This window comes from Trachymyrmex cornetzi, unplaced genomic scaffold (assembly GCF_001594075.2).
Source record: "Trachymyrmex cornetzi isolate Tcor2-1 unplaced genomic scaffold, Tcor1.1 scaffold579, whole genome shotgun sequence".
NCBI lineage: Eukaryota > Metazoa > Arthropoda > Insecta > Hymenoptera > Formicidae > Trachymyrmex > Trachymyrmex cornetzi.
In genome coordinates, this window is record NW_017299892.1 from 1,026,123 (window position 1) to 1,043,267 (window position 17,145).

General features: G+C 34.0%; 1 protein-coding gene across 2 annotated transcripts; it reads right to left on the reverse strand.

Moving 5' to 3' along the window:
- Window positions 1-4,640: 4,640 nt before the first annotated feature.
- LOC108766245 (kelch-like protein 10) lies at window positions 4,641-11,748 on the reverse strand. 2 transcript variants are annotated; one of them, XM_018515416.1, is made up of 9 exons: window positions 11,431-11,748; window positions 10,577-10,911; window positions 10,006-10,337; window positions 9,382-9,563; window positions 8,565-8,776; window positions 7,795-8,130; window positions 6,632-6,754; window positions 5,642-5,809; window positions 4,641-5,167 (listed from the first exon to the last, which is right to left on the reverse strand). In XM_018515416.1, exons 1-9 carry the CDS (start codon window positions 11,718-11,720, stop codon window positions 4,923-4,925), a joined length of 2,223 nt encoding a protein of 740 aa, XP_018370918.1. In that variant the 5' UTR covers window positions 11,721-11,748; the 3' UTR covers window positions 4,641-4,922. The 2 variants fall into 2 exon arrangements, with proteins under 2 accessions (XP_018370918.1, XP_018370919.1); XM_018515417.1 differs by having other exon boundaries at window positions 10,577-10,937; window positions 11,431-11,572.
- Window positions 11,749-17,145: the final 5,397 nt, after the last annotated feature.

Here is a 17,145-nt window from a genome sequence, read left to right on the forward strand (position 1 = left end):
TTGTTTTTAGATCTTAAATCTGTCACGTAATAATACAGAGAAGATAAACAGATTTTATCCATTTATTATATCAAAATTTTAATTTATCTAATTATATCCAGATGTTTAATATTAAATATTCAAATGTAACAAATGATGCTATCCTTGAGAAATAGAATTTAAATTTTATCAAAGATTTTATCATTAAAATTCAAGGATAAGTTTCTGATGCTCTGTGTATCAAACTGCGACGTATGATCATATAGCACTTTAGCGCGAAAATGGCGTCTCGTATTTCAGCAGTCATGGAAACATTTTTTGTGGAAGAATAGGAATTTTGAGAAATCAAATAAATATATGTTAGATGTTTATATTGTGCATTATACAAATGTGCATTTAACATTTTTAACGAACACGATATGTCCATTATATGTCCCTATTTGTGAAGCGATGTATAAAATAATATTAATAAGCCGATATTCTGTAAACGATATTCGCGAATGTATATATAAACTATATGTATCCATAACACATTGCAGTCGTTATAAATTGAAAACTGAAATACGAGGCACCCATTTTATCGCGCATTAACAATTATGGAGTGGAAAGTCATAAAAGTTATTATATTCCAAAAACAATTATTTTTAAAAGTAAGAGATTAGAGACTTACCGCGAGCTTTCGATCAACATTATCGCATATTTCATTCTAGCTATTTCGTTTACGGTTGTAAATGAGTGTGTTTTGCGTTTTTATTTTACAGTACACGTGCAAATAAATGCATGTATGTGACGGATAGCCCTTTATAATTTTCCACTCCACAATTTTCTCGCGTTACAAATCTCTGAGCACACAAATAACAAACTGTCCCAAGTGCAGACACGCGCATAGTAGAAAATAATAATTTTTACAACAATTCTATCGTAACATATGTGTTAAAAACAAATCATATGGATCATACATCGGCTCTCAATATGCGAGTAATATCGTATCGCATGTAAATCCGTATCACTCGTATCATCCAGTGTAAGCCATTTACATACGTAAGAAACGTATGTATCTATGTTTACGTGTATTGTCATGAAACGATTACCGTTAACATGTATACTACAATCGTATATGTTGTTGCAATCGTTCTAATCTGGTAATCGTAAGATGGTGAAAAGTTATACGAACAAGTGCAACTTTGCATCAGACTAAAAGAAAGTTTATGACATATGTGCAAAAATCGCATGTCACATCCAATTCTCTCTGTTTAATATAAAAACTAAATAAATTATTTTCCTGAACGTTCAATAATCTTATCCTTTTAATATCGAGACAGAAAATTTTGACAGATTTTGACAGATATTGACTTTTTCCACAGATTTTGAAAATTATATCTATTTTCTTTTTATTTCCGTAAAAATATTTTAAGTCACAGATTAAAATGTGATAGTAATTTATAAAATCATAGTTTATATAAATATAATTGATTATTTTCTGTATTATTTTTCTTACAAGTGCAGGATAACTTTTTATATTAGGAAAAAGGTTTTTGAAACTCTATAATATTAGTACTTCAATATACCTTGATAACAATTCCATTTTAGTGTGATGTAAAATTATACTTGCTGATGCATGCAAATTTCTTTATGATATGTCGTAATTGGTATATTATTTTATCAAGTCCATCATTAATAACAATTTATCTTCTGAATTTCGATTATTTATTCTGAGTATCTAGAATATGATAATTTTCAGAATCCTCCAAATATTGTCTTCGACAGATATTTCTGAGAAATCGGTCTCAAAGCACTTTATACGTGTATCAAAATGTTTCCTTATAATTTATCACATAAAATTCATTTGACATAGGAAATCTCAAATTGACGTTAAATAACCGTGCAATATTAATCACAATTTAGAATTGAGAGTTATGTTTGTCTACATTTGACGATCTCAATTAAAGATTTATGACGTTCGTGTGCCATCAATGAACGTGACGAATGTGCATATGAGTAAAGAATTCATGTTGTGACTGTCTCTTTAATCAAATTTTTACTCCGCAGCGACACGTTTATCAGGTAAATCGCCGTATATATGTTGTTCCCTCAACTACGAATAAATCTCACCAATGACGTTTACGTGCGTCATGTATCGATTGCGAGAAAGACAGGTCATCTCCTCTCTTTGTCTGTTATCAATAACGCGTTACAAATCGTGCGCGAAAAGGAGATTACGAACTACGGAAAATGGGGAAACGGAGCTTCGGAGATCCTGAAAAGCTTTTCGATTTGCTCTATCACGAGGAACGTAGATCAAAAAGAATTTTCATTGTTATTCTATTATTTGCTCAGTTATATCGTCGTTTTACATTGTAACCGATTCAGCACGCTCTAACCGCGATAATTACAATTTTGTACTCTCGTTAATGTAAACTTAAGTTTTTATCTTACTACCTAAGGCAACAATTTTCTAGAGATTTATCGGGGAACGATGGGAACATAATCGGATCAATGATGATCGGGATCGCGATCGATCATACAATTTCCGCGTTCCATCTCTCGATATATTTTAGAAAGATTTTCTCCAGACTCTAACTAAAACTATTTCAAGAACATAAAATCGTTGTTGCGTTTTTGGTGGGTATGTCTTTGCGTAATTTACGATTCGTATATTTCGTGTCATTCCTTTCCTTCACCCTATGGCGCCATCCTAGCTGGACGGCTTGAGTGCGTAGCGAGATTTCTTTAATAAATTATAACGGCCTCTGGAGACAATGAATAAACAATTCAGAATGAAATCTTAAATATTGAGCAATTTCTGCTCTTATCGAACTAGCCAAGTACTCTTCGGAGGTGACGAGAAATTAAAATTTAGATACAAAGAAATATTAAAGATAAATTGATAGAGAAATGTAAATTAATACAAAGTAGATAAGACATTTATAAATTTTTTTAACATTATTATACGATATCTAATTTCATTAATTATGCATATAAAATTTACATTTTGAACTTCATTTTTATATGAAAACGAATTATATAAATTGCATAATTTAAATATTTATATTTTTTTGGCAATTAAAAAGTTAAATATATTTCTCAATTTCTATATTCTCATATTTATCTTCTTCTCTAATAAAATAAAAGAAATGAAAGAAATCGAAGAACTATAAATTAAAAAATATCGAATTTCAAAGAGATTTTTAAAAGTTAAGTGCCAAGGTAGAGAGTGCCAAAAGCAGAAATTGCCAGTCGGACAACGATTCTCTTTGAAGCGTGCATCGAAGCGTTCATCGATACTTAAAAAAGAAAACTCGCTACATTGCCTGGTCGTGTCACGATTATTAGGCATGTCGTACAGCTGGGTTTGAAAACAAGCGTCACCATGTAATCCTCAATCGAATCACTTGCGAGAAAGAAAAAGTGTAAGAGGGAAAGAGAGAAAGAGAGAATGAGAGAGAGAGAGAGAGAGCGAAAGAAAAAAGGAGAATAAGAAAGCGTCAACAGGAAGACACATAATTGTCTTTAAAAGAGAAACACCAATGAAGAAGTAACAATGTATACACTATACATAACACATGAGTATACAAAAAATGAATAAATCTACGTATATATAAAATGAGAGATAGATTAATAAAAAATCTCAAACCATACATTACATATTATTATTATTCATTAACGAATGTGTATTTACCTTACCCGATAAGAGTAATCAATATCCTCAATTGAGTGTAACTTAATTCACAGGATATTCCGCCAAGATATTCAATTAGGAATATCTAATATATGCAAAATGTGCGATTACGAAATCAACGAAATACAATAAAGGAACATTATTTCACTTAAAGAGATCGATTTAATTCACTTAAAATAACAGATACATACGAATCTCGAACAAAAATTGCGACATTAAGATATAATGCGAATAAAGACGTATTCATAAAAAATAACAACATTGCTCCGCGAGTAGTGAAATATCACGCTCTGTGGCATTTCTCGCAGTCCGAGAGAGTGTAAATACTCGTTCGCAGAGGACATCGCATCAAATAAAATTCCACCAATTTACAAAGACCGAAAGTGTCTCTCTGTGTGGATATATCGCGTTGCGTTTGATCAAGCGTATAACTCTCGTTGTTACGCGTACCTATGAATCGAAAGTAGATTTATAAAAAAAAAACAACGTGAAAAAAAATATCATTTACAAAATAATGATTAAAATTCGGAGACGCGCGAAATCGTCGTTTCCCACGTGAAGTCATATGTTAATTTGCGTCGATTAAAGTGTCCGTGTTACGGCTAATTTCCTAGAAACGCGAAAACGACTTACAAAAACTTGCTAAATGCTTAACGCTATTCAACTTCAAACCCCTCATTTTTTCGTCCCCCCCCCCTCCCCTTTTGCTAACTCAGTTTACTTGTCTTTTCCTCGGCGAATTGAATTTCATTGTACAATTTAAGAAGCTCATTTAGACTAATTCTCAAACGATGTAACATTGAAACCCACCTTTTTTCGCGAATAAGAATTCGTTTCTTCCTAGAATATATTTTCTTTCTATATACGTTTCCTTTTTACTTTTTTTGTGCAATTTTGAACAATTGAAGTGTCAGTTGGCACATAGCCTAGATCTTTTTAAAAATTGTAAATTGTAAATTTATTAAAATATAATATTCTGCCTTTTTGTCGAGTAAACAATTTTTAGTAATCAACAATAATTGAAAACATGGATACAATTTCGTGTATCTTTTTAAAAATATCTCGTTTCACATGTTACTATTTATTTGAATAATAACAGCGATCAATTTGTTACAAATCTTGTATCGTTAGTCAGGAAAGATATCTACTCGATCAAATGTGTGCGCGCTGTACAGAATATTATTTTTAACGACATTCATAAACTTGTATTGTCATAGTATGACGACAGCATCGTGCCAACTGACGCTTCAATTTTTAACGACGTTTAGTCGAGCTCGTTTACAACGTACAACAGCTCGCTCTGCATCTCCTTCTCATCGTTGCCGTTTTCCTCTTCGTAGAAATTTCCGATACCGTCGGCCATACCGTCGATAGGACCAACAACGTGCATCGACTCGCTTACATCCGTCTGCTCATCGTCCTGTGCTGAGATTATGACATTAGAACTAATCCCGGCGGAACCTTCGCCAGGTTGATCGGACTTTTCCTGATTCTTCGATGTCGCCTGGCCTGAAAAAGTCGGTACATCGGTATATTTAATCGAGATTCTTGTTGCGATTAAAAAAAGTGAAATGTTCGCGGTAAACATGCCTTCGACAAGCAAATTTCGGAATAAATGATTCTCCGCATATTCCGCATACTCCCGAAGATTATTACAGCGAGTGAATTTGATTCACAGATCTGTTTCAACGCGCGTAGAATACTTTTGGTAATTCACGATGAATTCGAGCGCTGGCTCTTCGCCAATAACGCTTTTACTGTAATTGTGTGAATTTTACGGATAGCTGTAATGTTTCTTACAACCAGAATGCAGAGAATTTCGTGATGGGAGGATCGATTATGAGATGCGAGCCTACCGTGCACACACACGTTTATTTACGCGTATCGTAAATATGCATGGAGGCGTAAAGCACATAGTTGAAGGTTTAATCATCTCTTTTGAGGGTTTGCGACAAAGGCAGCTGAGTCGGATATTACACTGACCTTGGCCGAGATCTCGTGCTTTGCCCAGATAGGAGTATTCTCGCGCGTTCGCTAAACCCGCTATCACACAGGCACTGAGTGCACTGCGACTAAGATTCATAGGGGATGCATCGTACCATTCATTGTAATCCGCATCGTAGCACTCGACGTGCGCGATTGTACTGGATCCTATTACGATAATGTCGTTCCTTTATAACCATAAGCCGCTTATATTTTATAAGAAAGTGAAAATCGCTCTTTATAGCAACATGTAATTATTGGCTCTTACAATATTATATTTTACCGAGGGGATAACCACTAGCTGAAACAGTATCCTATAGATTACATAATTTCATTTGATTTCGTACGATTTCATCTGATGCCAAATAATTTTCTTCACTATATATGAAGTCATTTGGTAAAATAAACGATTTCATCTAATATTACACAATTATTTCTCGTATTACATATGCAATTATCGAATTGTACATCGGAATTTTATGATTTCGGAGACTTTGTCCCACGATACATTAAATTACCCCCTCGTATTTTACACGTTGTCATTGTATACACACACATATTCTAAATAGATAATATTTATAAATAGATTATAAATAAATATTCTAAACATTTCTAAATAGATAAACAAAGATACCAGAAGGTTTGCGGATTATCACTGGGTCCTTATTCATTGCTAATGCCAACATTTCGTAAATCTTGATTGAGTATCAGTGCGCTCTTTGCCCTGATGAAGTGAACAGCAAGTCACGAAACGTTGGTATTAGCAATGAACACGACAATAACCCGCAATCTTCTGGTATCTTTGAAGAAAATACTCGTAAAAGCCTCAAAAGTAGATAAATTAACGTTCTCATTTTTGCCAGACTATCTTCTATTACGGCGAAAAAAACATTACAAGAAGATACGTACATTTCTCTTTCGAAATTATGTGTCTGAGAATATAATAAATCAAGAGAGTAAAGAACTAAAATAGTTTCTTTTAGGAGATACCATTGTAACCGCCGATGACGAAAATCATATCGTCGAGAATCACCGTGGCGAAATTGCTGCGTGGGCTAAACATCTCCGAGATTTCGTGCCATTGATCTGAGTGATTTGGAGTGTAACGTTCCCCTGAAAAATAAATGTTTTTTTCCGAATGATGCCACTCTTCACGTCTAACCTGTCATGTCGAACGTTTGTATAGAAAATATTTAACACGTATAGTTATACATTCACAGATATTACCAGAGACTACGTCATGTACGGGCGTGCAATTCGAGATGATATCACGCAACTGACATTGTTATAACTGAACGAGATCGCCATTGTCTGCGCGAACATTTCGGTATCAAACTAAATCCGACAAATGTACAGAACATCTGTGAAACTTTCCTTAACTAATTAATTATTATTATACGTATATAACATTACACGTGTATATATTGTCCTTACGTATAGAACAATAATTAGAAGTTTTCCATTTAGAATTTATTTATACAAAGATATTAAAATTTGATTGTTTTATTTTAATGGATTCCTCTCTTTAATAATATTTTAAAATGTTGAAGCCTTTTTCAAATCGCGGTTTGATTGTTTTCTTGAATAAAATATTTTTTTCTTTAATCATATCTTAAAATAATGGAAGTACTTTTTGATCGCGATTTGAATTGTTGAATAAATAGTAATAGCAAGAGTTAACTGGAATCTAGATAGCAAATTTGATCAGATTTCCTATACTATCTGTAATAATCTGTGTTCATATTAAGCTCAGGCTTTGTCAACAGTCCGCTGATGTGTCAACAGATTAGTGGCAGACACTGAGTGAGATTTGATCGTGTGGACAATCTGATGGCAGGCTGGTAGCAGAATCAGAGCAGGAACTGTAAATTCTGCTTGGTTTCTGTCACCAATTTGCTGACAAAGCATGTTCTGGCGGCAGTTTGCCGACATTGTCAGATATTAAAGCCTCTGTGTAAAATTTATTGCTTTTCTGCCATCGAAAATTGATAGCATACTCTGTTTAAAATTTGTCTCTGCAGGCTAATCCCAGAAATTGTTAGTGTGTTAACTCTACGCTTAAATATTTTTTTTAATTTTAATACGCGAGACCATAACTTTGCAAAGGCTATCAGAATGCATTGCGTCGAGATTGTATAATAATCAAAACTAACCGGAATTTAGCCTCGCAACGCCGCTGAATCCACCAAGGGCATAAAGACTATCGCGGAAAGCGACTAAGGAGACGCCGGATCGTGGGCTGATCATCGAATCAATATTGGTCCACTGACTAGTCTCTACATCGAAGACCTCCGCCGAGTCGAGAACTTCCTGGCCGTTGAAGCCGCCAACAATATAGATCTTATCATGCAGGGCAGCCGCGCTCGCGTCCGATCGTTGCCGATGCATGGATGGTATCATCTCCCATTGATTCCTCTGTGGATCGTACCGTTCGCCAGAACTCATTCTTGTGCGACCATTGTATCCGCCGAGAGCATAAATCTTGCCACCTTAAGCGATATCAGAACAATGCGGAATAAGTAGACAATGGAAATAATATAAAGGAGAGGTGAGACAAATGGTCTTTGAACGAAAAATAGAAGGATTCGTTTTAACATTAATAATGGTGTGAAAGGAAAGAACGTTTTACTTTTTGTATGCATTTATGCATATTATTATCTTATTTATTTATTTGAACAATGCTTCACACTATTTCAAAGGAAACCTATCATTGTTCCGGCGACAGCAAAATATAATATAATTATACTTTAATTTTTTTAACATTACGAAACAGTGGTGATAGTGAAGATTGGTGAGCTTCGAATTTTATTTATCTAACGTCAAGATGCTATTTGATATTAATAAGAGATAAGAATCGGAGAATTATATTTGGAAAAATTTTCCTTCTTCTTACAATTAAATTCTTATCCTGTAAAAAACCTACCGTGTGTGCAAACGCTGACGTAACACCTAGCATGATACATGCAAGCTCGTTCCCGCCACGTTTTTGTTGTTGGATCGAAACATCGTACCGTGTTAAAGTGCTCGTTACCATCAAATCCGCCAATCATGTAGATAAGATTGTTCAAGACACATAGTCCGTGATAAGCCCTTGGCGTTACATCCGTGTTCACTGATAGAAACCATCTGTCAGCTCTAAAGGACGTATTAAGGTAAGTTACAAGACTCTCAAGGCGTATCTACTTAGCATATACGATATTCTAAAGTGATGCTTGTGCGAAGGTTAATATTCCTTCTGTGTTGTTAAAATTGCGTTAGTACGTGTTATCTTTTTTATGGTTTTATATATTGTCCCAACATAACTAATCTTCTTTTTAACTATTTATTTTTACTAATTTATAAAATATCAAAATGTATGAAAATGTTTAACATAGACTAAAAATAAATAGTACTAATTTATTAATTTATTTATTTGTAAATTTTTTTTATTACTTTATAAAATATCCAAATGTATCAAAATGTTTAGTATAGACTATAAATAAATAGTACAGAAATTAAGCAACTATATTGATGTCAGAACAATTTAAAATATTTAAAAAGTAAGACAAATATTTTTTTGTATGAAAAACCGACTTCAAATAAATTAGAAAATACATTCTTTAAAGAAAATGTTTATTTATTTTTATTTGAAGCCTAAATTGAAATCCAGTATACAGTGTTGTTATTTTTTGAACCTCACAAATTTCGATTTCTATGGAAATTTCGTTTATGCGATATTACTTTGTAAGAGCTTGGCGCACCTTGTGTCGTAAGTTTCTACAAAGCTGGTGGGAGAACCAGCACTCCATCCGCCGATCGCAAAGAGAATTTCGTACGGAACACGAGGTCTCGCAATAGGATTTTTTAAATCAATTTCTCCATTTTGTTTCAATTCTTGTTCAGTTAGATATGCGTTTACAGGAAATAGTATTTGTTGGCACGCCTTAGAAAGTTTAAGTAGATTTAACGTGATTAAAATGTATCATACACAAAAATGAAAACTAAGAGGGAAATGTGATAAAAATTAAAAAATATAATAAAAATTATTGTTTATATAATTAAAATATATATTTTATTAAATATATTAACAGATATTATTTTTATAAAAATATATATTATGTATAAGAATTTATGATGTGTATATTTTAATACTCCAATATTCCCTTTTCGAGTAAAATAGAAGTACCTGTTACATATAGAATGTGAATAATGAATTAATTTATTTTATATATAGTGCTATATCTTGTGAGAAAGTAATTACGAAGGAACTATATATTTGCACTACGCCTAGCTCTATTATATTTGATTCAAAATGAAGCAAAACAAGGCACGAGGGGAGAGAGAGAGAGAGAGAGAGAGCAGCTGTGATGAAGGTATGAACTTACTTCATCCTTCTCAACGAGCTTCCAGTTGATGATGTTATTAATGAAATACTTATGACTCATGAGACCATAACGTATACATTCCAGCAACCTCGGTAAATAAACCCGTCTCTCCTCGACTCTGGTTTCGACCCACGTCTTGACGGCATCAAACACGATTTCTTCGTTTTTAACATTAAGCTCGTCATCGCGCAATATTGCTTCCAGCTCGTCGCAAAGAAGATCCTTGAACTCCGCGCTCTCCTGCAATATTCGCTTGAAGTGGTGACGTATGTACTTTCGTCCCTGTTTCTCAAGATCGTGGCAGAAGTAGTGTCGTGCAAATTTGAAAATACCTGTAACAATAGTCAAAGTTGTTTCTAACATAAATGTCACGAATTGTTCGTGTGGAAAATCGAAAATCAACATCAAAGTTCGATACGAATGAGTAATTTAACTTTCAAACTGTTATCTTTCGCTAACTGAAGTCAAACTAAAATTATGCTATACTGTTGTTTCGTGGTTATTTTTTCAATTGTCCTTGTATTGTTAATTGTTCTTGTATTATTACATTTTATATACATTCTTGTTTTACCTAAACAATTTTCTGGTCGTAGCTCCTGCAACAAAAACTGACAACAGAGTTGGATGATTCCGAGCACCTCAAACTGATCGGCTAGCGGCAATAATTGTTCAACATTATCGGCGTTTACGTTGCAGGTGCCCGTGTAAGCGTAGTCAAGAATCAGGCCGAAGATTTCACCGGGGACGGAAATAACAAGTTCCGTGGTCTCGGTTTTGCCGCCTTTCAGGCTGTTGGTGAAAAGGGCCTTGAAATAGGGGCTCACCGCAGATAATATAGCGCGATGGACTGGGAAGACTTGATCCTCCAGACATCTTATGACGCCGTCACACAGCTGCTGGTTAGCCCTGAAGCCGATAGACTCGTCACAATTCTGAGAACGTTGCACGTATTTTATAATTAACCATTTATTATTATACACAATTTTGAACGTGCGAGTGAATGAACGCAATAGATACAGAAATTACAGTACTCGATTGAATTGAAGTTATGTAGTATATTATTGTGGATAAATTAATTGACAAATTATAGATTTGTAGTACATTAAAAGCTAATTTCAGCCTAATGTTCTTATGTCATAAGAAATTAAAATAACATGTAGCTAATTTATAAAACAAGATTATTAAATTTAATTCTTAAATATATTTTGGCGAGAGAATACAGCAAAAATACTCTAAAATTGTTTCTCATTTAGGACAATCGTGTACCAATTGCGAAAATTGGTTAATTTCCTAAAAGCTAGTAAACACCGCTTAAATTTGCGCTTTTATCTGAAAAGCACGCATTATCCCGAGAGAGAAAGTTAATAATCCGCACCGCGGTTGGAGAAAGGAATGCCTTAATTACGATGGCGCCTGATTACTGACCTGAGCTCGGACCAGACCACGGGGAACTCCACGAGAGCGTAATTGGACGGTAGACACATGCATTTCCTGATTCTCGCCGACTGCTTTCGCCTGGACTGCTTGAGGAGCTTGCTAATGCCGGCAGTGATGGCATAGTCCACGTGCGCCCAATGTCGTGAGTAGGTCAATGCGCGCGGCCCCGAGCTTCCTATTGCTTCTTCCGCTTCACCGCTTCCGCTGAGCTGCCAGCAGTTCTCGTATTCGTTCTCTTCGCAGACGCGAGTCCCGATAGCGCCGAGACGCGCGGCCATGACAGACGAAGGCCAAAAATTGGCCAACTTCGATCCGATCTATTTGTACGTGTCCCTTTCCCTCTCTCTATCTCTCGATCTCTCGAGAAAATTGCATTGAATTGATATTCGTTGCATTTATCATTAGCGAATAATCAAATTATCTTTAATATAATTACATTACATAGTATAGTCATGTCTTCTCGAGAGTGAGAGAATATGTAAAATGATAAACGATCGTACGTTGTAAGCTTATACAGCATTTTTAATTCCACATTTTTTTCCATTTTTCTCTCATTAATCATATCGCGATCTGCGATAATACATACGTTATTTGCGTATACAAGCTTACGTTTAACAGAATACAGAAATTCAACTAGAAATTATTTTATAAGAACTCTTGTGGGGCCAACTTCTGTTTGTGCAGACATCTCGCCGAACTATTTTATCAGAATTTTGTTACGAAGCACATAAAGCGCTTTATCACGTCTCTCTCTTAACTTCGAGTAATATCTTCCCTTGCAGATAAAACGTTCCTAACCCATTTACGATCTTGCAGTAGAAATACAAAAATCTAGTAATCTAGAAATAAACTGTTTGAAATATAAAAGCCGTATTGAGAGAGGATGTAATATATAATATATATATCTTTGGTTTGGTAAAAAGATTTAATAAAAAATTATCGGTTTTACAGGTAGAAAGTTTCAAGTAGATTTGCAATATCATCTAAAAAGGAAGTTCTTTGGTGCGCCAACTCAGTTAATAATATGCCTGCAGTATATAAAGGATAAAGGTACCAAGCGAAAACGAAAAAGACCCGGTTAAAAGGAAGAGCTCATAATTTGAGATTAAAACACACATGCATACGTCACTACATATAATACACTCATACCCGTACACCCGCAGTGTGTTTAATAAGATATTTGTGGTCACTCACTGCACACACAATACAAGCATGCGTTTAATAAGATATTTGTGGTTAAATATGGAATTTATTGCGGATAAGCTGTAAATTAGATTATTTACAATTTGCCAAATAGCTTTTAATTATATTTACTTAAAAGTTTTTTACATTACTATAATTAACTCTTATCCTTCGCTTCTATTATATTAATTATTTGAGAGACATTGAAGTATAAAGTCCATACTTATAGAATATTTATCTGTGTGTAAAATATATTGTTTAATGATTTATTTATTATTTCTATTAATTATAACTTTAAAGGTTAATTGCCACGTGTTCTCACCGGGGATAACAACTTTACCTTTTTTCTCAGAAAGTTTTTTTCAACTCAACCCCGCAAAGTATTATTCATACCACTCGAGAAATAATTTTACTTGCACTTTTGAGTCCCCTCTCTCACGAACTCTCTTAAATTAAATCGGTAATACAATGATCCCGGGGACTGTTAGGCAATTTTTCATTTTTCTTATCCATAGTGAGACCTTCTATATGCCTCTAAGCGAACGTTGCACTTGGCTTGCTGATAAAACAATTTACACACCGGGAAGAATATTTATCTTGGCATTAAATATATATACGACTGGCGTAGTTAACATTTTACGAAATCTCAGGAATACTTAAGGAAGTTGCTCCCCATTTTCTTTTTCTTTTAAGGCCGCAATTTTCTTTAATTTACCCTTCACTTTTTAGATAACATCGATTCTAATTATTTTGAATTTTCTCTCTCTGTCTTCCTCTCTCTTGTTCATCTTCTTTAAAACTTAATAATAATTTGCATTAAAATCTGCTTGTTAAAAAAGATTATACATAAAAGCGTAATGCCTTTTACGACTTGCAAATGGCCGTACAAATGATGAACCTTAATTTCTTTTATACGATGTTTCATTCTTGTCGTTGTCTTTTCTTCTTTCTTTTCTTCTTCCTCTGTTCTTAAATTCTTTTTCTTTTTCGTAGTTGTTCTACTCTCTCTTGTTTTTCTTCCTTCTTCAGTTCTGAGTATCTCTTGACGTAAGAACTTCTGTTACGGTCATGTGAATCCATGAACTTTATTTTCGCACGAATGTTTACGTACATAACTTTACACCGTCTATATGCAGAAAGTAAGTAACGCATAAATTCCTCAAATACAATAACACGTATAGTAGATATTGTAAGAAATTAGCGACATGTCTCGCGTAGTGTATGATTGCTTTGCAATTGAAGTATCTGAGTTTGTTTCATTACAATTTACACTTGGAAATGTAAACTTCGCACAGAGAGTTGCTTGGATTTCCCACATTTCCAATTACTCTTTCTCACACGAGAGCCAACATTGGCGTTAATCAAGCTCCATGGCTCATGAATGAGTTCGCTAATAAAAATTAACTTGCGTGGTTAATAGTGATACTTCCCACGCACGAATATTGAATACATAAAAGTATTTTCGGGTCTGTGCAATCATATAAAAATTTACGTAAAAGTTTCCGATATATATCACTCTTAATTTACAGTTGAGATACGTATGCAAATTCCTGCACCTCCGCGCGGTTTTCCATTACGCGCATATGCAGCCGTAACCCAACACGCGTATATGCATGTTCACGACTGAGCATGACGCACCGTTATTAGGTGTTATGCTTTTGCCTGCAATAATTGTAAATAGGGATAGCGCTTGCATTATGACGGTCTCGGAAATATCAGCCGCGAAGTCAATTTATACAGACAACATGCATAAACCGCGCAATAGAACGTTAAATATATGCTTTTAGCGTCAAGCTATGTTTAGAAATATGTGAATTTTGGTTTTGTGTATATTTGGAAATATTATTTGTATTGATATTAAATTGTATAGATATTTAAGTGTAAAAATTAATGTCGAACAAATTAAATTCAAATAACCAGCAATATGGCTACAAAAGAAAATGCATAGTCGAGATTGTTCTAAGAAATATTAAATATTATGTGAGATTATTATATTAGTAATCGAGCTAAATAATAATAATGATAATAATAATAATAATATCTTTAATTTAGAAATGGCATAACTGCAATTTTTCAATTTTATGGTTACAAACTTTAGCGAAAACTCCCACTGAAGTACATATGTACACAACTGGTGACTATACCAATTGTTCAAAACGTGTGGAAAACACATTCTCTAACGAGCATGGAGGACATCGAAAACGGCCGAAACTTCAAATCGTGTTTACCCGAGAGAATGGAAATAAGCGGTGAGATCGTTCGGCGCTAAGTTAATAAAAACGAAATTGTCAATTTCGCACGTCGACGGTAGAACGTTGCAAATTGTTTTTTTACGAGTAGCTGTGAAATATTCAACATTGCGGATGCAACGTACTCAATATTTCATTGAATATTGTGTAATATAGTAGCTTCAATTATTTATTATTTTCAAAGTTTAAAAACTTTTAAAGTAATGTTAAATTTGATATGTCAAAAAAAGTATGTTAACTTATTTCAATAAATATATTTCATTATACATTTAATTGTGCTTAAATAAAATAATGTCTGTGTGACATTCACGATAATTTTGCACAGAGAGACGATGATTATTTTTGATGTGGTTTTATAAATTATTTAAGAACTGAAATCCATATTTCGTACACGCGAATCTTCCACCCACTCCTTTCAACATTCCCTGGATACATTTTATTTTGTACGGTCGATAGAGCTCAATATCATCATCAGATTCAATTTCAATCTACACAAAAATGTCCCAATAAATACCGAGTGGCAGCGAATTGTCAAAGAACTGGTGAGTAAAATAAGAAAAAAGGAACCATATTAAATTCGTTTTTGTACATACCATGCTCGCAGACTCGAAAAATTTGTCGTGCGGAACTAAGATGGATTGTTCGAAATTCTTGAAGAATAGCATCAAACTTTTAGTCAGTCATGCTACTTATAAGCTTGAACTTGACGTTACTTCAGTGAATACACATTGTAGTGCTGTGATCTAATAAGCGTTTCTCATTTACGCGAAGATAATCAATGCTTTATTTAATTTTGTCGTGACGCTAGCAGAATCTCACTTGTTAACAATAACAGTTTCCATTATGGTATCGTTGAGACAAGATAAATTAAATCGTGTTATTTTGATGACAATATTACAATGTTTATTGTAGTTAAAACTTTTTAAATATATCATTATGTTTACAATCACAATTCGTATGATGCATATAAAATTAATGGTTGCACGGTTCGTGATTTATTAATGTAGAAATTCAGTGAAAAACAAAAACAGGATTAAAGCAGGAGGAAAATTTAGAACGACAAGACTTTCGTAGAAAGACGCCACGTAGCAAGGAATGAATATTTATGTGAATCTGTTATATGGAGAATCATATGAGCCTACGGAAAAATATTTTAATCCTTAAAATAGTTTTCATGATGATTCTCGAGAATTGTATAATACACGTGCACATATCTCACTTGGTGAAATCGAGAATGCAAAGTAGATACAGAATAAAAGTATCAATCTCAATTCTTTCAATGACAGCGTAACTGATAGCAGTAAACACGGGCTAAATCCCGAAGGTGAGTTAGCTCGAAAGTTCTTAATGCAAAAACGAGTTTCGTTTCTTTCTGAAATCTTGCGGATCGTTTAGGCTCGATTTACTTATACGCGGGTTTAAATTCCACTTGAGATATATTATATACGCATCACCGAAATCCGCACACATTTTATCTCGTACGGTCGATGGCGCCCAATAAGATTGTTAGGTTCAATTCCAATTCGTTGGATATCTACGATAAACGGGAGGGTCTTCCAGCGTTGAGAGATGAAGAAAAAAATGTAGCAGAATAGAAGCTTAATTTACTTCTCAATTGTCTATGTTATCGAAAGAAGCAAATCGTCCGGCTGAAGTAATTGCTTGAAAATTATTTATTATTAAGCTGCCGCGCGACGATTAATCAAATTAAAAATTAATAATTTTATTTTAATTGACAATTGATCCTAATTGAAGTTTAATCATTTACAACGAGTCAAATAATTCCGATTACAGGGAAGATTTGTAGGTCAAGTTATGACTTATGAATACTAAATAAATGAATATTGAGAGGGAACTATTATTAAAGTAATTCAAGAATTTGCTGCTCCTTTTAATTTGCAAACGCTAACTAGTTCGCGTTAGTACAGTTTAGCGAAAGAACTCCATACTTCTGACCAAGATCGTCTATAATTCTAAGCGTACTTTGGTAAACTCCACAATCTGTTCTATTCGAATTTACTTCGTCTAGTCCGTGGTAATCTAGGTTACTGGTGAAAAGAATAACTATTCCGATTCCTCGTACTCTTTTCATGCTTACGTTAACAGTTTGACTTTCCAGCGTGTATTGATTTTACATGGTTGAGGGCCATCTCATTGGATTTGCAACTTTCGTTTCAATCCGTGTTTCAATCTACAGAAAATTCTGGATTTCGCAGTGGATAAAGATATAAATGGAAGAAAAGATCCTATCTCGATTCTCATCAGACTGGCA

What these genes read in the sequence shown, in the direction of transcription:
- LOC108766245 (XM_018515416.1), bottom strand. Translation starts at nt 11,720, where the DNA reads ATGGCCGCGCGTCTCGGCGCTATCGGGACTCGCGTCTGCGAAGAGAAC. An exon ending in CGTTGCGAGGCTAAATTCCG is followed by an intron (nt 6,755 to 7,794) that starts GTTAGTTTTGAT and finishes TTTATTTTTCAG; the next exon opens with GGGAACGTTACACTCCAAAT. An exon ending in AGCACGAGATCTCGGCCAAG is followed by an intron (nt 5,168 to 5,641) that starts GTCAGTGTAATA and finishes CGACTTTTTCAG; the next exon opens with GCCAGGCGACATCGAAGAAT.